This window comes from Petromyzon marinus, chromosome 1 (assembly GCF_048934315.1).
Source record: "Petromyzon marinus isolate PM22_M1 ecotype Great Lakes invasive population chromosome 1, UKy_Petmar_22M1.pri1.0, whole genome shotgun sequence".
Lineage (NCBI taxonomy): Eukaryota > Metazoa > Chordata > Hyperoartia > Petromyzontiformes > Petromyzontidae > Petromyzon > Petromyzon marinus.
In genome coordinates, this window is record NC_133667.1 from 1,480,664 (window position 1) to 1,503,088 (window position 22,425).

The following is a 22,425-nucleotide window of genomic DNA, read 5'->3' on the forward strand; positions in this document are numbered from 1 at the left end:
GCTTTCACTCGCAGGAGCCGCCCCATCGCGCGCCGACACCAAGGCCCTGAATGTCACCGCACGCGTTTTCTCCAGTGGGATGACACAGCAGCAGCAGCATCAGCAGCTGATGGAGCTGTGGCGGCAGCGGCAATCATCGCCATGCCCTCGTGGCACGAACTTTCATTTCCATGTTCCGGCCAATCATCCCACTTATAGGACCCACAGTGCTTTGGGAAATTGTTGGCGCCGGTTTTGGCTGCCTGTGGTTAAACGGGCCCGCGTCTCGATGCTTGAAATATAAAATACAACGTCCTGTTATTTTGAGCGTCGCCATGCTGTAGGCTGGACCGACCCCCCCTGCCCCCGACGCCGGGTTAATAAAGGCACGCACAGCGTGTACAGTCGACGTATTAATAACTCTGCTTTATTATCTACAAACACCGCGCGCGCGCGCGTGTGTGTTTACACACAGTCACATTCACCAACGCACACAAACACACACGGACGGGCGGACGCGTTCTGTATAAAACCACACACGCACGCGCACGCGCGCGCACGCACACTGCAAATAAGTTACTCGTGTAATAAATATCTTGGCTCTGAAAGGTTAGAATAAAATAACGTTACCGGATCAAACAAGAAAACCGTGCTGACGTGACAGTGACCGGGCGGGCGGGTTACAATGGGAATGAAAGGTGAAGCAGACGCTGCCGAGAGGTGCGCCCCCGTGCGCGCATGGTCGGGACGTCTATCGGACGTCGAGTGGAGAAAAAAAAAACCTGGTGGACCGTCCGGTGGCAAAACAAAAGAGCTTCACAGCTCATCGGATTCTTCCGGGGGGATAAATAAACATTCTCATTCCGGTTTTTTTTTAAGAAGAGCGACGCGCACAAGGCTACGAAGCTGCCGCCGGCCCGCCCGCCCGCCCGCCCGTGCACGCGCGCGCGGATTTACACAACTAAAATGACCGCATGCGCTCGCGTAAAATGACGAGGGTGATCGCAATAAATAGATAAATAGGCGCCGCTTAAATGCGTGACCGAGAAACCTCTCGACGCCCGCCTTGGCAGCGGCTCGTGAGGCGGGCACGAGCGGAGGAGCCACGTGCTCGCCAAACCGCCGCCGTCGTCACGGACGCCGCCCGCGCGTGACGTCACGGACGCGGGCGACGTCACGCGTGACGTCACAACGCGCGGTGCACCGTTCGCACGAGGCGCTCGCTTGAGGCTCGAGTCGCCCGAAGGAGTTCGAGTCACTCGCGGCGGAATACGACGGCATAGCAATGACGACGATGACGATGATGACGATGATGATGATGACGACGATGACGACGATGACGATGATGACGACGATGACGACGATGACGACGACGACGATGATGACGATGATGATGACAATGACGATGACGACGATGATGACGATGATGACGATGATGATGACGACAATGACGACAATGACGACGGTGACGATGACCGATGATCATTCGTGAACGCGCAGTCTCGTGGTGCGAGCTTTGAGACGCGTCCTCCGGATGACGATGCGTTCTCCGCATCATAAGACGCGCCCTCCATGCTCTGAAGCGTTAGCATGCAGTCGGGGGGTGAGTGACGGGAGTGGGCAAGAATGCGTGTTACAATCCGGAGCATACGCTAATTGTCGTGGCTTAGTACGAGGGATCTCAACGTGCTGCCAATCTGGTCGATTAAAACGGAAAACCCGACGTGAAATCGCGTAAAGACGTCATCGAAAGCGCCGCAAAGTCACAATAGTTACGATATAAATATATAATGTTAAAGCGTTCTCCTTCTTCTTGTAGTCTCTTGAGAGTTGTACATTTCGCACGAGGTCGTCATCGGGATAAATAACAAAAGTGTGAGTGACCACCGGTGGTGCCACTGGCAATCAGCGCGGCACGGACCCAGCGGACCCCAACAGCAGCGGCGGAGTGATGGAGATCATTTTTTTAAAATCCTCCTCCCCTCCTCCTCTTCACTGCCCACCACCACCACCTCCTCTGTCCTCCTCCTTCTTCTCCTCGTGGCAGCAGCAGCAGCGTGAACGTGAACGCGTTCACCACGGTTCAGCCGACCGGTGGCTCGCGGGGTGAAGTTGTGCGAACTCGGCGCTTCCTGCGAGACGTCTCGCGGGCGCCGAAGAGTCGGCCCACAAACACCACCGCCCACCCCCCACCCCCACCACCCGACAGCAGGGACACGAGGATACAACTGCAGGGGCTGCATCTTCGTGAACGTCTCGCAGTCGTCCGCTATCGATCACCACCAGCACCGCCGTCGTCATCTTCGTCATCTTCGCCGTCTTCGCCGCCGCCGCCGCCGTCGTGGTGACAACGATAACAAAGCGATCTCGGGCGAGCGGCTCGTCTCAGGGCCTCTCCTCATCCTCCTCGTCGTCGTCCTCCTCCGACCACATCGACGATGACGACTTCTTCACGAGCGGCCGCTTCGACGCCGCCGACGCCGCCGCCGCCGCCGAGGACGAGGAGGAGGACGAGGAGGAGGGCGAGGATGAGGAGGAGGCGCCGACGCAAGCGCAGGCCTCGGCGTGCATCACGTACCCCGCCACGTGGTCGACCGTGAAGAAGGGCTGCGGCACGTAGGCGGAGGGGCGGCAGCAGGGCGAGGCGTGAGCCGGCGCGTCCACGGTGCCCGCGCGCACGAGCTGCTCCAGCACGAGGTCGTAGGTGTCGCGTCGCTCGCGGCACGAGCCCTCGCAGTAGCCGAAGAGGAACTCCTCCTGGGAGACGTAGCCCAGGCCCAGCTCGCTGACGGTCACGGCCACCTGGCGTAGGCGACACGGCTCCCGCCGCCGCCGCTGCTGCTGCTGACGGTGGTGGTGGTGGTTGTGCTGTCGATGCTCCTGCTGCTGGTGATGCTGGTGATGCTGCTGCTTATGATGCTGCTGCTGCTCCTCCTGCTGCTGATGCTGCTGATGATGATGATGCTGCTGCTGATGCTGTTGCGGACGCTGCTGATGATGCTGTTGATGCTGCTGCTGTTGTTGTTGATACTGCTTCTGCTGCTCATGCTGCTGCTGTGGCTGCTCATGATGATCATGGTGGTTGGACTCCATCCCCTGTCTCATCACAGTCAGAGCCTCGCGTCGCACGCGACGGTGCGGAGGCCCTTGATGATGCTGATGCTGCTGCTGCTGAGGATTGCAGTGATGGTGCCGGTGCTGCTGATGATGATGGTAATGAGCGTAATGTCTGGACCCTTTCTGATATTGCTCTTGGAGAATTGGCTGCTGTATGTGATGCTGACGTCTAAATGGCACGTGTAGTTGCCTCGGCAGCTGCTGATGCTGCTGCTGATGCTGATGATGCTGTTGATGCTGCTGTTGATGCTGCTGATGCTGCTGCTGAAGACGGTTATGATGATCTTGTACTCTACGCTGTGATATTTGTAGCAGCTGCTGCTGATTCTGCGATGACGATTTGGCTGATAAGGATGATGATGTTGTTTCAGATAAGTATAATGCTACTAGGCCTGGTGATGATGATGATAATGATTTTAATAATGACGCTTGTACTGGACCTGCTGATGTCGGTGGTGATGATGACGACGAAGATGATGGCATTGTAAATAATGAAACTGATGAAAATTTATGTAATGGTCTTCTTGATGATGATGATGATGGCGATGATGATGATGATGATGATTCTGACACAGATGACTTCATCGGTGCTGATGATGATGATGATGCTTGTCCAGATGATAACAAGAACAGTAACGATGGCGACGACGATGATGATGACGACATCGATGCCTCCTCCGCTCCAGATGAGGTTGACCTCTGACCCCGCAGCTCTCTCACCTCGTCACTTCGCGACGCCGGCCCCGGTCGCGTCACAGCGGGACGCAGGAGCGACGAGGTGAAGATGAGGAGGTACAACGACGGCCAGGGGCTATCCGCACGGACACGCATCTACACGGAGACCACCATCAGCACCACCATCATCATCAGCATAATCATAAGCATCATCATCAGCATCTTCATCATAATCATCACCATCAGCATCACCATCATCACCATCAAAATCGGCACTATCATCAGCATTACCATCATCAGCATCATTATCATCATCACCATCATCACCACCATCATCACCACCAACATCAGCATCGTCATCATCACCATCATCACAATCATCAGCACCATTATCATCAGCACCACCACCACCATCACCATGTGGTTAGGGTTCGGGCTATGTGGCTAAAGGATTATCTAAACTAACTTTATTATTATTACACGCTTTTTATTAACTCACTGTCTGTTGTTGTTGTATCCTCAAATCTTGTAACGCAATGTTAACCCATTTCCCAATGTGGTATCGACTGCATACTTGGTATACTTATGTCATACTGATGACAATACTATATTCTATCATTAAAATTAAAATACAAAATATATGCATTTTTTAAATATGTTATGTTTCGGCTTGGGTCTAAATGTCCACGCTCAACTGACGTTGGCTGTAATTGGCCACGGTCCCCTTACGTTGTGGCAAGCTTCGGGCCCACTTCCTGGAGTTCGTGGAGTTCTGCCATTACAAGTACATTTCACAAAAGCGTGTTTAAAAAAAAGTTTGTTTTAAATATTACTTCTTTATTTCACCAGGTAAGGCCCACTGAGCTATACAGCTCTTTGCCAGAAGCCGCCTTGGCTATCACAAATGACAGCTCAATGAAGTGGGCTCATCATCACCGCGCGGACATTCACAGCAGCAGCCAAAGACTCTAAACGCGCGACGTGGATTCTAAAAGTTCAAAGGAAAAACTGGAGGACCCGGAGAAAAATCCACGCGACAACGGAGAACGAGAGAGAGACGCACCGCAAACTCCAGATATACAGCAGCAGGCGTTGGGGTTGAGATCGAACCCACGAGCTCCTGTTATACCAGGCGAGGTAGTTAACATCTCCCAGCCACCGTGATGATGATGGGAGAGAGAGACGCACCGCAAACTCCACATATACAATAGCAGCAGGCGTCGGGGTTGGGATCGAACCCACGAGCTCCTGTGTACCAGGCGAGGTAGTTAACATCTCCCAGCCACCGTGATGATGATGAGAGAGACACACACTTAAAATATACAGCAGCAGGCGTCGGGGTTGGGATTGAACCCACGAGCTCCTGTTATACCAGGCGAGGTAGTTAACATCTCCCAGCCACCGTGATGATGATGAGAGAGACACACACTTAAAATATACAGCAGCAGGCGTCGGGGTTGGGATCGAACCCACGAGCTCCTGTACACCAGGCGAGGTAGTCAACATCTCCTCCTAGCTACCACGGTGCCCTTAAGGTGCGTGCAGCGTCGGAGTGCGCGGTTACGGGGGGCGGTGGTCACGAAACCGGCCAACCCGAGTTCGATGCCGGCTCACGACCAATTCACAACGGGGCCGTGCCTGAGGCCCTCCCCCAGGTCAGCGCAGCCTTAGAACGTAAACCCCCCACACACGCTGCGTCCAAGCATCATCGCCGGGGTGGGTCCGGCCACACCACCCTTCCGTTGTGCCGTGGTCGGCCTTCGCAGGTGCTCGTTAACAGCACTTGCCCTGCCGGCGGGTTCAGGCTACACGGGGGGCCTTTGTCTCTTGCCGGGCTCGCTGACTCGGAATCGCCGAATGTGGAGGGGTTTATGAATTAAAAAAATGTTGCGGGTGTGTGTGTGTTGGTGTTTCGTTAGCGAAATGGAGAGAGAAAGTTTCTGCTTCTTGGTCTTCTCGTTGTGTGACCTCCTGGGCGAGTTCGGTGCGGTTCAGGCCCGGGCGAATTCAAACGAGTCGTGAGGTTACCCGGGGTCAAACGGGCCGTGAGGTTACCCGGGGTCAAACGGGCCGTGAGGTTACCCGAGATCAAACGAGTCACGAGGTTACCCGGGTCAAGCGGGTCGTGAGGTTACCCCTGGTCAAACGGGCCGTGAGGTTACCCGGGTCAAACGAGTCGTGAGGTTACCCGGGGTCAAACGAGTCGTGAGGTTACCCGGGGTCAAACGGGTCGTGAAGTTACCCGGGGTCAAACGGGCCGTGAGGTTACCCGGGGTCAAACAAGTCGTGAGGTCACCCGGGGTCAATCGGGCCGTGAGGTTACCCGGGTCAAACGAGTCACGAGGTTACCCGGGGTCAAACGAGTCGTGAGGTCACCCGGGGTCAAACGGGCCGCCGTTATTTCTCGGCGTCAGGTGAAGTCTCTGGGCAGGAATCCGCGAAGCATTCCAGAGGGCGGCCTCAACACAAACAGCAGAACCGGAATGGGGAGAGGGAGGGGGGGGGGCAGGGCTGGGGGAGCCGGGGGGCAAATCCGCTGCCCCCACTCCCTGCCCCTCCCCCCCCCTGCTCCTCCCCTCCCTGCCCCTCCCCTCTCTGCCCCAGCCCCTCCCCTCCCTGCCCCCACCAACCCCACCCCAAACCCAGGCCAGGTGGGACATTGACCCTCTTTTCTCTCCGCCTGATGAAGACCGCTTATGTTGCTACCGAAACGTCGTTGGTTTTTTCCTTTTATTACTTTCAACGTTTTTTTACTTTGAATTTTTTTATTTTCACGTTTTTTTAAATTCTATCTACGTGACTTCATCGAAAGAACCAAGAATATGACCCCCCGCCGCTCCGAGGTTAATAATAATAATTAATAATAATAAAATAACACTCACAGAATCCGTCAAATGAGCGCCGCCGTGGCGAGAGTTTGACTAATCTCGCGAGATGTTAACTACCTCGCCTGGTGCACAGGAGTCATGGGTTCGATCCCGACCCTGACGATGCCTGCTGCTGCTGCTGTATATTTGGAGTTTGCGTCTCTCTAATCATCACAGTGGCTATGAGATGTTAACTATCTCGCCTGGTGTATAGGAGGTCGTGGGTTCCATCCCGACCCTGACGATGCCTGCTGCTGTATATTTGGAGTCTGCGTCTCTCTCATCATCATCATCATCACGGTGGCTAGGAGATGTTAACTACCTCGCCTGGTGCACAGGAGGTCGTGGGTTCGATCCTGACCCTGACGATGCCTGCTGCTGCTGTATATTTGGAGTCTGCGTCTCTCTCATCATCATCACGGTGGCTAGGAGATGTTGACTACCTCGCCTGGTATACAGGAGGTCGTGGGTTCGATCCCGACCCTGACGATGCCTGCTGCTGTATATTTGGAGTTTGCGTCTCTCTCTCTCATCATCACAGTGGCTATGAGATGTTGACTACCTCGCCTGGTGTACAGGAGGTCGTGGGTTCCATCCCGACCCTGACGATGCCTGCTGCTGTATATTTGGAGTCAGCGTCTCTCTCATCATCATCATCATCACGGTGGCTAGGAGATGTTGACTACCTCGCCTGGTGTACAGGAGGTCGTGGGTTCGACCCTGAAGAATCCTGCTGCTGTACATTTCCACTCAACGACGACCACGACGATGATGATGATGAGCCCACTTCGTTGAGCTGTCATTTGTGATAGCCAGGTGGTGGCTTCTGACAAGGAGCTGTAAGGCTCAGCGGGGTCTTATTTGGCGAATTAAAAATGCGTTCATTATATTCTTTGGTTCTTTCGGTAAAGTCACGCAGAGAGAAAAGCATAATAATAAGAATACAAAATAAAGTGAATAAAACATATCACGACGTGTCGATATTAGTTTGAGTTTAGAATTTGAATGCATACAAATAGAGAGATGTGGCGACGTTGCTGCGTTGGCGCACGAGCAAACCGTCTAACCGGCGTGGAAGAGTAGGCCTAAGCACCCTCCTAGAGCGTGCGGGGGGAGGTTAGTCTCTAACGTTATCTCTCTCGTGGATGGGGCTGCCGCCAGCCACGCATTGAACACGCACTTTGTGGGCTGCGCCTTTATCCCGTACTCTCCAGATGACAGGGCGCACTTATATTATTATTATTGCTGTTGTTGGAAAAACAAAGTTTTGCTGGCTGGGCTGGCTGCAGCGCAGGCGGGCAAAGTCTGCGGCGGTGACGTCACGGCGCATGTGTGCGTGGTGACGTCACGGCGGGGGTTCGTGCGTGCTGACGTCATCACCTCTCCCCCCACCACCACCCCCACAGATGCACGTGGCGACCTTATTGCCGATATCTTGAACGGCTCTCCCTATGGGGTACTCAATGACAAGTATCGAACCAGAGTTCCGTCATCTGGCCCTTCTTCATCCTCACCAGATATCTGAATAGCGTCAAGAAACCTCCTTTCGTCAATCCACTGGCAAGTCTTTAACGTTCCTTGGATCCGACCACCTCAAAAACCGCCAAGCCTTCACAAACTCCTAAAAACCGCTTGTGTTACAACTTTAAAGAAGCCAACTGGCCACTTTTTTACTTCAGAATCAGAAGCATTATTCGCCGGCAAAGCGACTCAAAGCCGCCCCTGCAACCTGCTAGGAAAATGAAATCCACATTGCTTTCCCCTTCAGCTCTACCAGCGTGCAATCGACTTTAAACGCTCTCCCACCAAATAGCACCACCAAATCAATGTTGAACCACTTGCACACCGCTTCCACCATGCACTGCCTGAACGCCTACAAGCCCCCAATGTCGTGCTAGGGGGGTTGCTCCCCACGCATAGCAGACGACGAAAAATCCCTGACCCGGGCAACTCGCACAGAAGTGGCTCAACTCCGTTCAGGTGACTGCTGCTCCGTGCTAGCCGATGACCTACATCGAATCGACCCAAACGCCCCAATTGCTGCTGCTGCTCTTTGTGCCAAGCAACGCCAGAAAGACGTCTCCCATTTTCTCAGTCGCCAAAAACGCGGACCAAAAATTAAATCGATTGATCTCTGGCTAAACCCTTCCAAAGTGGCGACACAACGCCACCTATAAACAGAAAGTGCGTGGAAAACAACAACAACAACAACCCCCACCACCACCACCACCCCCACCAAGCTCCCAAGAGTATAGGGTAACAAGACACCACCACACACACAGACAGATTTCCCGCTCACGGCCAACAACGGTGACGATTATCTGAACCGATTCCAGCCCTTACCCTAAGTCGACTCGGCCTCAAACGAGTGCCTGGTGCGATGTGTAATAAACATCGCCACTGGGAGATACAAAGACGGCCGGGCGTGGTGCTGGCCACCCACCCCCTCGTGTGCCACAGTGCCGGTAGCCTTCATAGGTGCTGCTCGCTAACAGCACTTGCCCCTACAGTCTGTAAAGGTTATACTGGGGGGGTCTTTATCTTTGCATGTATCTATGTGTGTGTGCTGTGTGGACATGTCTCTGGACGATAGCGGGAGGCGGTGTTGTAGTGGTTCGTGCAACTGCGCTACGAAACCGGCGACCCGAGTTCGACTCCCACTTACGACAAATTAATTATGCCTAAAAAGTACAGAAAATGGCTATTATCCTCCACAAATTTTGTTTTTGTGACCAGGACAGTGATATTTTGAAATGTGTATTTTCTTTCACGCAAAGTCAGAAAAAAAACAACGTATGAATCAAAATGAACATGTATCTAGACTAAAGCAATACAAAAATTACTACAAAAGATTTAGAAGTGAGTAGATGGAAACATCACAGCCAGTTATGACTTAAACTGGTTGATGACGTCCTTCCAATGATTACCGCGTTCGTGAGCATAAGGCAGATTTTAAACACGGGAGGACCAACACCTCAGCCGTGGCTGATCGTTTTAATGCGGTTGGCTCACACGAAATGTATTTCCCTGAAACGAAGGTACTTTGCAAGCCCACTGGCTATCAACAAAGATTCGTTCATGAAGCCATCCACGTGTAGTGGGTTCACGGGACACGGAGACGGTGAAGTAGAGGCAGCACTGTTTATTCAACTTGGCAGGGTTAGAAGGGGTAACGGCCCCTTCACGCGTACACACACTGGGACACCCTCTAGGCTAACAGCCTAACCACTTTGCTCCCAGTTCCTCCGCTACAGGCGCTAGAGGAGGCTATCTGACCTGGCCCTGGTCATGGCACAGGTCACGGCACGCAACCAGACGGACCGACCCTTAAAAGGGCTCCGGCTCTGAGGCTCTGGGACCGCACCACCGGCTTGCCCTGCCGGCCCTGAAAAGGGCAGCGGGTCAGGGTAGTCCCAGGGTCTATCTAGCCGGCCTTCCTTCTTCACTGGTTCTTCACTCTTGGCCCCAACACACTGCCCCGAGCTCTCTGGCTCTCCGCCCTTTATACCCATACACCACTGAGGGGCTTTGCTGTAGCGGACGTGGTTGTAGCCACCGCTGTGTGCCCGTGTGTTCCTTTTCCGCAACACCCCTACACAATTATACAGACACGGACACAATTTCAACCGAGAGGATGGGTACAAACTCAGCAATTATTGGAAGGACGTCATCAATCCGTTTAAGTCATAACTGGCTGTGATGTTTTCATCTTGTCACCAACCGATGTTAGTTTTATTTTACTGAAGATGGGACAAGCAATTCCAGTCCGTGTGGTGTGGCCCCCTGCGTCGGGCGTACTACCGCAAGTTGTTAATTTCACCACGGCTCACGCGTCTACCCTTTTCTTGCTCTCCCATCTCAAATTTACATCACCATCACCGCTTGTGCTGGTCCCAGGGCACTTGTACCCCGCCCACTTCGTTCTGATACCAGGACGCTTGAGCTACAACAAGTTGTTAATTAACATAACCATCACCGCTTGTGCTGGCCCAAGGGCACTTGTACCTTGCCCACTTCGTTCTGATACCAGGACACTTGAGCTACAACAAGTTGTTAATTAATATAACCATCACCGCTTGTGCTGGTCCCAGGGCACTTGTACCTTGCCCACTTCGTTCTGATACCAGGACACTTGAGCTACAACAAGTTGCTAATTAACATAACCATCACCGCTTGTGTTGGCCCAAGGGCACTTGTACCTTGCCCACTTCGTTCTGATACCAGGACGCTTGAGCTACAACAAGTTGTTAATTAACATAACCATCTCCACTTGTACTGGTCCCAGGGCACTTGTACCCTACCAACTTCGTTCTGATACCAGGACACTTGAGCTACAAGTTGTTAATTAACATAATCATCACCGCTTGTGTTGGCCCAAGGGCATTGTACCTTGCCCACTTTGTTCTGATACCAGGATTCTGATGACGATCGCTTGTGTTGTGATCAAAACGTCGTAGTTTATTGTTTATTATTTTTAACCTATCTACGTGACTTTACCGAAAGACCCAAAGAAATATGAATGATTGTAGTCACGAAAGCTTCAAGTCAAGATTTAATCTCTTACACATTAGTCATTGGTGAAATAAATGTATTTTTGTGGGATGGTACAGAGGGGAAAAGAGAGCCATGAAGTTCGCTAGCCCAATAATTTGGCAGGAACCCACTGACCACTCAAGCAACTGCTACTTCTGCATGGTGGACCCTTCCTAACGTCGGACTGGCAAGAATGCACCTGCTATCACGTATCCGGACCTTCCTTCATCCATTGCCCCGGTGCCACACTGCCCTGAGCTCCCCATACCCGCTCCTCCGGAGAGAGAGCAGCCGTCTTCAGAAGAGAGCAGCAAGTCAGAGAGCAAGGAAGACGTTGTAGATCCAGATGACAATTTCAGAGGTGCAGCTGAGGAGAGAAACTCATACTACCCCAACCAAAAAGTCCTCAACGACTTGATCAGAGATCTTGGTCTCACCAAGTCCAATGACGAGCTTTTGACGTCGAGGCTCAAGCAGTGGAACTTGTTGGATGAAAGTGTGCAAGTCGCAGATCAGAGGAAGCATCACAAATCTTTTTGCAACTTCATCACCCGTCAAGATGGGCTCTCCTTCTGCCACAATGTGACCAGTCTGTTCGAGGCAATCAGAATCGCCTGTAACCAGAATGAGTGGCGCCTCTTCATTGACAGCTCATCCAGGAGCCCCAAAGCCGTGCTGCTCCATAATGGTAACAAGTACCCGTCTCTTCCCCTGGCTCACTCGGTGCATCTCAAAGAAGATTACAACAGCATCAAGGCCTTGATGGACGCCTTGAAGTATGATGAGTACGGTTGGGAGGTCATCGGAGACTTCAAAATGGTGACATTCCTGATGGGTCTCCAAGGCGGTTTAACCAAGTTTCCCTGCTATCGTTGCCTTTGGGACAGCAAGGACACCAAGGCGCACTACCACAGGCGGGACTGGCCACAGCGGACCGAGTTCTCTGTGGGGAGGAACAACGTCAAGTGGAAGCCACTGGTGGACCCCCGGAAGGTGCTGATGCCACCACTGCACATCAACTTGGGCCTTATGAAACAATTTGTCAGAGCTGTAGGTAAGGAGTTGGCAGCCTTCAAGTACCTTCAAGACTTCTTCCCTAAGCCGTTTGAGGCAAAGGCCAAAGCCGGTGTCTTCGTCGGACCACATAAAGAAGATCCTGGAGTGCAATGAATTCCCCAAGAAGCTCACTAGTAAGGAGAAAGCGGCTTGGAACACCTTTGTCGCAGTGGCTCGTGGCTTCCTGGGCAATCACAAGATTGAAAACTATGTGGAGCTGGTTGAGACTCTGGTGAAGAACTACGGCACAATGGGCTGTAGGATGCCCCTCAAAGTCCATATCCTTGATGCTCATCTTGATAAATTCAAGGAGAACATGGGAGCGTACTCGGTGGAGCAAGGCGAGCGCTTCTGCCAGGATATGCTGGGCTTTGAACGCCGCTACCAAGGACAGTATAACGAGAACATGATGGGAGACTACATTTGGGGGCTGATTCGTGAAAGTTATTTACAATATAACCGTAAATCTCGAAAAACTACTCACTTCTAAATCTTTTGTAGTCATTTTTGTATTGCTTTAGTATAAATACATGTAAATTTTGATTCATATGTTGTTTTATCTGACTGTATGCTAACGAAAAGACACAAATTAGCCCATTTTCTCATTGAAAATAGGTAAAGTTCTAAATATCACTGTCCTGGTCACAAAAGCAGAGTTTGTGGGGATTAATAGCCATTTTCTATACTTTTTAGGCACAAGCAATCACGAAATAACACTTACTACCCAGGAACAAAAATTGACATGCTAATCTCTCACAATACAATGGCCAGCAATACAATGCCCTCGATCTTCCTTCTCTAACCCCGCCCACTTACCCTTGGGTCCCACCCATCTGAGGCCTATATAACGTCCTGCTTCTGCACCTCTTGCTATATATTTTTCACCTGAGGACGATTGCTTGTGTTGCGATCGAAACGTCGTGATTTTTATCATTATTATTTTTCTATCTACGTGACCCAAAGAGTATGAATTCCTGCAGTCACGAAAGCTTTAAGTGAAGTGTCATCCCCGTAGCAAGAGTAGCTACTACATATGTTGCTACGGGCCCCGCACTTTTAAGGGCCCCGCGCTAAATGCTTTCACGCTATCAATTCCAGTTCAGTGATTCTGCACTTGCTCTATTACTATAGTACTATACCACCTTCAACATTTACGAACGGCCGGGTGTTTAAGTTTAGCGATCTGTCGTATAATTATCTGGCCGTATAGCAAATGAAAATACACAATTACTTTACTAGGCAAGTAAAAGATGTATGTGTTTTAATATTTATGAGGTTTTTTTAAAAAAAAATGTAGGGCCCCTTTATAACATAATGCTACAGTGCCCCGCACGAGCTTCATCCGGCACTGCCTTAATTGCGTCGCGTTTCGTTCTTGTCGTCGTCGGAAACGTGAGCAATCATAATAGTAGTGACAATAATAACTCTCTCGGAGACCTTAATCCGATGAGTGGGCACTGATTGTGGCGGTGGCGGCGGCTCAATCGGCGCCTCGTCTCGGATTTTCCCGCGACAGATATCGGTCAATATTTGCGCCGACTCTCTCTCTCTGGCTCTCTTTTTGTTTACGATCAGAGGAAACGAGAAGATGCTCGGTGTAGTCGGCACTTTGCTTCGTTCATCATTTCGTTTCTTTTTATTAATGCTTTGCTTTATGTGCTCCCCCCCCCCCCTTTTTTAAATGAAATATTTCACGAAAGATTTCACGCTCTGCTCTCCTCCTTCTTACCCCTTCCCTCTCCCTCTCTCTACTCCTCTGGCTCTCTCCCTGGATCTCTCTCTCCCTGGATCTCTCTCTCTCTCTCTGGATCTCTCTCTGGCTCTCTCTCTGGATCTCCCCCTCTCTCTCTCTCTCTGGATCTCTCTCTCTCTCTCCCTGGATCTCTCTCCCTGGATCTCTCTCTGGATCTCTCTCTCTCCCTGGATATCTCACTCTGGATCTCACTCTGGATCTCTCTCTGGATCTCTCCCTGGATATCTCACTCTGGATCTCTCTCTGGATCTCACTCTGGATCTCTCTCTGGATCTCTCCCTGGATATCTCACTCTGGATCTCTCTCTGGTTCTCTCTCTGGATCTCTCTCTGGATCTCTCTCTGGATCTCTCTCTGGATCTCTCTCTCTCTCTCTGGATCTCTCTCTGGATCTCTCTCTGGATCTCTCTCTGGATCTCTCCCTGGATCTCTCTCTGGATCTCTCTCTGGATCTCTCTCTGGATCTCTCTCTGGATCTCTCTCTGGATCTCTCTCTGGATCTCTCTCTGGATCTCTCCCTGGATCTCTCTCTGGATCTCTCTCTGGATCTCTCTCTGGATCTCTCTCTCTCTCTGGATATCTCACTCTGGATCTCACTCTGGATCTCTCTCTGGATCTCCCCTCTCTCTGGATCTCTCTCTGGATCTCTGTCTGGATCTCTCTCTGGATCTCTCTCTGGATCTCTCTCTGGATCTCCCCTCTCTCTCCCGGGATCTCTCTCTGGATCTCTCTCTGGATCTCTCTCTGGATCTCTCTCTGGATCTCTCTCCCTGGATCTCTCTCTGGATCTCTCTCTGGATCTCTCTCTGGATCTCTCTCTCTTTGGATCTCTCTCTGGATCTCTCTCTGGATCTCTCTCCCTGGATCTCTCTCTGGATCTCTCTCTGGATCTCTCTCTGGATCTCTCTCTGGATCTCTCTCTAGATCTCTCTCTCTCTCTGGATCTCTCTCTGGATCTCTCTCTCTCTGGATCTCTCTCTGGATCTCTCTCTCTCGCTCTCTCTCTGGATCTCTCTCTGGATCTCTCTCTGGATCTCTCTCTGGATCTCTCTCTCTGGATCTCTCTCTGGATCTCTCTCTGGATCTCTCTCTGGATCTCTCTCTCTCTCTCTGGATCTCTCTCTGGAGCTCTCCCTGGATCTCTCTCTGGATCTCTCTCTCTGGATCTCTCTCTGGATCTCTCTCTGGATCTCTCTCTCTCTGGATCTCTCTCTGGATCTCTCTCTCTCTCTGGCTCTATCTCTCTCTCTCTCTCTCTGGATCTCTCTCTGGATCTCTCTCTGGATCTCCCCTCTCTCTCCCTGGATCTCTCTCTAGATCTCTCTCTGGATCTCTCTCTGGATCTCTCTCTCTGGATCTCTCTCTGGATCTCTCTCTGGATCTCTCTCTGGATCTCTCTCTGGATCTCTCTCTAGATCTCTCTCTGGATCTCTCTCTGGATCTCTCTCTGGATCTCTCTCTCTGGATCTCTCTCTGGATCTCTCTCTGGATCTCTCTCTCGGTCTCTCTCTCTGGATCTCTCTCTGGATCTCTCTCTGGATCTCTCTCTCTGGATCTCTCCCTGGATCTCTCCCTGGATCTCTCTCTGGATCTCTCTCTGGATCTCTCTCTGGATCTCCCCTCTCTCTCCCTGGATATCTCACTCTTTATCTCTCTCTCTGGATCTCTCTCTCGGTCTCTCTCTCTCTCGGAGTCGTTCTCTCCCGGGTAAGGTGACACCCGGAGAGAGACGCCGTCGCCTGGGGCTCTGTAACCACCCCACCCACCCCACGGAGGGTGACTCGGCCCACCAGGAACGCGCGCGTGGGGGGTTGTGAGTTCGTCGCTTTGCGTGCAACAGGTTCGCGCTTTCATATCTGGCGGGCCGCCCTGGTGAATACGGCTTCCATTCCAGGGTTGTTTATTTCTCATTCACATTTAGAAGCACGCACGATTTAGATGATTCTTTTTGGGCCGCTATAAATGTCCACATCATAAGCCGCTTTGTTGAGCTATCATTTGGGGCCAGTTCGCTTTTGAAAAATAAGTGAATAACTCAGCGGGCATTACCTGGTAAGATTAAAAATACAAATTGACTTGCATATAGTTTTCAGGTGATGTGTTTACCTTTCCTATAGATTACACTCCTATCGTGTTTGTGTACTGTCTCTGTTGTTGTAACTTGCCCCTACTTTGACATCTGTGAAACAAGAATTTCACATTATGGTTCTGTTCGGTAAAGTTTTTTTTTACGTGACTTTACCGAATAGAACCAAAGAGTAAAGAACTTCACAGCTCATCAGATACCTCCTGCGGTTCCAAATAAAGATTCTGATTCTAAATGCCCAGCGGCGGCGATGGTGCTGGGGCATTAACGGTGGACGATTCAACTGCGACTACTGCAGCATCAGCACCAGTTAGCTCTTACCTCACAGCAGGACGTGATTGGTCCCCCGTGAGTGACGTCTTTTGACGAGGGTTGCATGGGCCACCGCGTCGGAGGTCAAAGATGCGTCGGCTAACGTGACCGCTGGGGTGGTTACCTTAGTTGCGCCGATGCCGCCGCTGCTGCTGCTGCTGATGATGATGACGCTGCTGCTGATGATGATGATGAGCGCTTCCTCGCAACGTTGCGTGTTTTGCCAAGGGTAGGAGGGTAATCTATGTACACGACGAGGAGAGAGGGAGATGAGAGGGAGAGGAGAGGGGGGTGGGGGAGAGAATTGGGAATCATAATTATCAACATCATCACTGTAACATCATCATAATCATCATCACATCCCCATCATCAAAATAACATCATCACTGTAACAACATGACCATCACCATCGCTGCGACATCAGCATCTATCACAATCAACGTAACATCATCGACATTACTCCCTATCGCTGGGAAATTGCCCCTCAGTCGAGACTGCCACACATCCTGCCGACGTTACCAGATCGCTCTTTGTCAATCCCTTGCAAACAGACGACGTCGAGGGTGTAAAGGCCTCGGTACGGTAGGCTCCCCGTGCGTCCTCTGCTCTGATTAAAGCCCTGAGCAGGCAGCATCGCTGGTCCGGAGTGGTCGAGGCACACCACCTCCATCCCGCGTTATGGAAGGACCTCAGTCGTGCGTTGCGTGTTCGTGCTGTGCGTTGAACTTGCACGTGTGTTGAACCTCTTTGGGCAGCGTACGTAGCCAACCGTGCTAATCGGAGGTGTGGTGTAGTTGTATATTGTAGCATGTGTAGTGTATAGTAGTTTAGTGTATAATAGTGTAGTGTATAGTGTAGTGTATAGTGTAGTGTATAGTAGTGTATAGTGTAGTGTATAGTGTAGTGTATAATTTGGTGTATAATAGTGTAGTGTAGTGTATAGTAGTGTATAGTGTAGTGTATAGTGTAGTGTATAGTGTAGTGTACGTATGATGAACTTCTTTCGCACCGAACGTAGCCAACCGTGCTAATCGGAGGTGCAGGGGACAAGGATGAAGAACAACCTTAGCACAAGAAGCAGTTTTAAAGAAACGAGATCTCAATGGTCCAGCGGCTTCCGAACATCGGATTACAAAAATACAATAAATACGATGGGTACTGCCTAGGACGGAACACATACAGGGAGACGAATGTATTGGGGTTAGGGCTAGGGTTAGAATAACGTTTCGGGCTCGGGTTATATGCAGGGTTAGGGTTAAAGCCAGAGTTAGGACTCGGCTTACAGCCAAGGCTGAGGCTAGGGTTGTAACTAGGGCAGGCGCTAGGGTGATAGACAATCTTAGGGCTATGGTTAGAGCGGTGGTTTAAGGCTAAGACTGGGGTTAGCATTGAAGCGCTTTCACTGGTCAATCAATAAGATTAAGTCCACGTTTGTGACCCCTACGTAAATGTTCTCTTAGCCCCCCCTCCTCCCTCATCAGCCATGGTCAATCCACTGCTGGACGGTTCAGGCCTCCTCCCCAAGTCGCCGCCACCTACTCCACCGCAATGCCACGAAGGCCGATTCTATCGCTCCGTCTCCCCCCGCCGCACGTGGCGCTCCCGACACCGCTCGCCTGCGCGTCACGTGTCATCATCACCTTACCTGGAGGGCTGCCGACAGGTAAGGGTGAGTCGAAGTCGGTAGGGCAGGGGCGGCGAGGGGGTGGGGGGGATGGAGAGCACGCGCCTCGAGCGGTGGAGGGGAGAGTGAGATGAGAGGGGGGCTAGAGGGGAAGAGAGAGGGGAGAGACAGGGGAGGGAGAGGTGATAGTGAGAGAGAGAGAGGGGAGATAGTGAGAGAGGAGATAGTGAGAGAGAGAGGGGAGATAGTGAGAGAGGAGATAGTGAGAGGGTGAGATAGAGGGGAGAGACAGGGGAGAGACAGGAGCGTAGAGAGGAGAGAGAGAGAGGTGATAGTGAGAGAGAGAGAGAGATAGGAGAGAGACAGGGGGTAGAGAGGAGAGAGAGGCGAGATAAGAGAGGAGATAGTGAGAGAGCCTTTGACTCCTAAACCACTTTTATTGCTGCCAGCAGCAACGGGCACTGGAGCCGATTTCGATGCGAGTCGGGAGAGCCGGCGCACGTGCACGAGTGTACATTAAAGTGGGCAGGCTCGTGTCTATATAGCCAAGTGTTACACATGCACACACTCAGAGCATCACGCGCACACGCGCGCGCGGCCACTTTCGCGTTGACACGTGTGGCCGATTGTTATCAGAGGCTGGGAATTTTCGCGTGGTGACTCTGGAGGGGGTGAGAGTGGTGACGCGGGCGGGGGGGGGGTTTATTGCCCTCCGTCACTGGGGCGTGGGGGTGGTGGATTCCCGTTCCCCATATCGCAATGTAAACTTTGGCGGGCCGCGAAATGCGTGTCGGTGAATATTGACGAAGTGCTGAGACCGGCGAATGCCAACTTTGCGATTCCTTCCGATTTACGCGGCGGCTCTTGAACTTCGATGCCGGCACCCGTAGCCCCTTTTTTGGTTCTCAATTGTTTAAAGGGGGGGGGGGGGAAACGTAAGTATGATGTCAATAAACGCATCGGGTGTTTGATGACACGAAGTTAGTTGTAACGTACGTGCCTGTGCTTAATTTGTGTTTCGATGATTTACCTTCTAAGCTAATCCGGCCACGTCGCGCACATTCAGAGAGGGTATTTCGCACCCCAGGCTAAGAAGCACTGTGTTAGAGTGTCAGGAATTGTGACTCTGTCCGTCCGCTAGTTTTTAATCGAGTTTAAAATCTAAACGCTGAAACTAAACTCTAAAATTAAACTAAAGCTAAACTAAAAACTAGGAACTAAACTATACTTTATTTTACCAGGTGAGACCCGCTGAGCTAGGTAGCTCATTTTCAGAAGCGAAATGCAAACAAAAGTTAGTTCCACGAAGTGGCTTTACATCCGGAAATGTATCGCAGAAGCCAATTAACTCTAAATGCGTGGTGATGTTGATTCTAAATGTGAAAGGGAAACCCGAAGGACCCGCAGAAAAATCGACGGGACCAAAGAGAGAGAGAGACACGCAAACTCAATTTATACAGCAGGCATCGTCAGGGTCGGGATGGAACCCACGACCTCCTGTATACCAGGCGAGGTAGTTAACATCTCCTAGCCACCGTGATGATGAGAGAGAGAGACACGCAAACTCAATTTATACAGCAGGCATCGTCAGGGTCGGGATGGAACCCACGACCTTCTGTATACCAGGCGAGGTAGTTAACATATCCTAGCCACCGTGATGATGAGAGAGAGAGACACGCAAACTAAATTTATACAGCAGGCATCGTCAGGGTCGGGATGGAACCCACGACCTTCTGTATACCAGGCGAGGTAGTTAACATCTCCTAGTAACCCTGATGATGATGAGAGAGAGAGAGAGACGCAAACTCAATTTATACAGCAGGCATTGTCAGGGTCGAGATGGAACCCACGACCTCCTGTATACCAGGCGAGGTAGTTAACATCTCCTAGTAACCCTGATGATGATGAAAGAGAGACACGCAAACTCAATTTATACAGCAGGCATCGTCAGGGTCGGGATGGAACCCACGACCTTCTGTATACCAGGCGAGGTAGTTAACATCTCCTAGCCGCCGTGATGATGATGAGAGAGAGAGAGAGACACGCAAACTCAATTTATACAGCTGGCATTCTTCAGGGTCGGGATGGAACCCACGACCTTCTGTATACCAGGCGAGGTAGTTAACATATCCTAGCCACCGTGATGATGAGAGAGAGAGAGAGACACGCAAACTAAATTTATACAGCAGGCATCGTCAGGGTCGGGATGGAACCCACGACCTTCTGTATACCAGGCGAGGTAGTTAACATCTCCTAGTAACCCTGATGATGATGAGAGAGAGAGAGACACGCAAACTAAATTTATACAGCAGGCATCGTCAGGGTCGGGATGGAACCCACGACCTTCTGTATACCAGGCGAGGTAGTTAACATCTCCTAGTAACCCTGATGATGATGAGAGAGAGAGAGAGACGCAAACTCAATTTGTACAGCAGGCATTGTCAGGGTCGAGATGGAACCCACGACCTCCTGTATACCAGGCGAGGTAGTTAACATCTCCTAGTAACCCTGATGATGATGAGAGAAAGACACGCAAACTCAATTTATACAGCAGGCATCGTCAGGGTCGGGATGGAACCCACGACCTTCTGTATACCAGGCGAGGTAGTTAACATCTCCTAGCCGCCGTGATGATGATGAGAGAGAGAGAGACACGCAAACTCAATTTATACAGCAGGCATCGTCAGGGTCGGGATGGAACCCACGACCTCCTGTATACCAGGCGAGGTAGTTAACATCTCCTAGCCACCCTGATGATGATGAGAGAGAGAGAGACACGCAAACTCAATTTATACAGCAGGCATCGTCATGGTCGGGATGGAACCCACGACCTTCTGTATACCAGGCGAGGTAGTTAACATCTCCTAGCCACCGTGATGATGATGAGAGAGAGACACGCAAACTCAATTTATACTGCAGGCATCGTCAGGGTCAGCACCACGTGGAGAGGGAGGGAGGGATGGAGAGGGAGGGAGGGAGGGGAGGGCCCCCCACCAGGGCCCCCCCCATCCAGCAGTGGATTGACGCTGCACGCTTGCAGCAGGAGTGACACCCAGCACCAGGGCTTGAACCCATGGACTCTCGGATGTGCTGGCTCAGTGTCTCCGACATGGCCACTGAGAGGCCCTCCCACCCCCCACCCCCCGCCCGTGGATACATTCAGACCCCGGTGGCTTATAGCTCAGCTGCTTTGATGCGACACGGCCACCGTGAACAATGACAGAGAGAGACACGGCTCAGCGCGCTGGCACGGCCACTGCGGGCTTCCCCCAGCACCCGCCCGTCGTGGATACACTCAGAGCCGGGGGGGGGGGGCTTACAGCTCCAGGTGCTCTGACACGACACGGCCATTGTGAGCGTCCTCCTGACGGACGGACGGAGAGAGAGAGAGGTGTCCTGGCACGACACGGGCATTGTGAACCCCTTGGGAGAGAGAGACAGAGAGCGAGACAGAGAGAGACAGCGAGAGACAGAGAGAGGGAGAGAGAGACAGAGAGAGACAGAGAGAGACAGAGAGCGAGATAGAGAGAGAGACAGCGAGAGACAGAGAGAGAGAGACAGAGAGAGACAGAGAAAGACAGAGAGACAGAGAGCGAGACAGAGAGAGACAGAGAGAGGGAGAGAGAGACAGAGAGAGACAGAGAGAGAGACAGAGAGAGGGAGAGAGAGACAGAGAGAGACTTTGACTTTTAAACAACTTTTATTGCCGCCAGCAGCAACAGCACTGAAGGCGATTCCGATACGAAACACACAAAGTCACCAGCAACACAAATAACAAACACTATAAATCCACGCGCTGTGGCGCTAAATGCGTCGCAAACAACACGAAAGAAAAGTCACGTGGTGGTGGTGCTGGTGGTGGTCATCGCGCACGCCACGGTGACGAGCGAGCGCTTCAGAAGGTGAACACGTCGGGTGCCGTCCACACTGGTACAGAGAGGGGCTTGTCCGGCTCCCCAGCGTTCGAAGAAGACGCGCTGCACATCACAGACACGTGCGTGTGTCACGTGGCGTGCTCCAGCCGGAGCCGCACCTTGAGCAGGCCCCTGAACACTGGAAGCAGCACGGAGCAGCCGTCAGTGTCACCTTCCAGCATCTTTTTCCCCGTTCTGTAACACCGCCAACTTCGCCTGAGCGCAGGCGAAGTTGGCGAGGTCATGGCGCTTGTTAGCCAGGTAAGGCACCACCCCATGTACCAAGCTGCTGTTGTAGAAGGGCACCCCCAGTTTCCTGAAGATGTCCCCCCAAAGGTGGAACATTGGGTTTGAGCCGCTGGCAGCGTTTGTACCGGTGGGACAGATCCTCCCTGGCACCGCAGGAAATGCACCAAGTCTGTTACCCCCGGCGAGATTCTGGCTGAGCCACACGGCCGATGGCAACGTAGAGTCTGCCAATCTCCACCGGAGGTCACCGCAGCATTTGGC

General features: G+C 51.8%; 1 protein-coding gene across 1 annotated transcript in view; it reads right to left on the reverse strand.

The window, feature by feature from the left end:
• Positions 1-390: 390 nt before the first annotated feature.
• LOC116941384 (uncharacterized) overlaps positions 391-22,425 on the reverse strand; it is a 36,137-nt gene continuing 14,102 nt past the window's right edge. The window contains exons 2-3 of the mRNA XM_076059979.1: positions 16,502-16,619; positions 391-3,927 (exon numbers count right to left, since the gene is read on the reverse strand). Of these exons, the coding sequence (XP_075916094.1) occupies positions 2,365-3,927 (1,563 nt within the window). The 5' untranslated portion in view covers positions 16,502-16,619 and the 3' untranslated portion in view covers positions 391-2,364. The remainder of the gene's footprint in view (positions 3,928-16,501; positions 16,620-22,425) is intronic.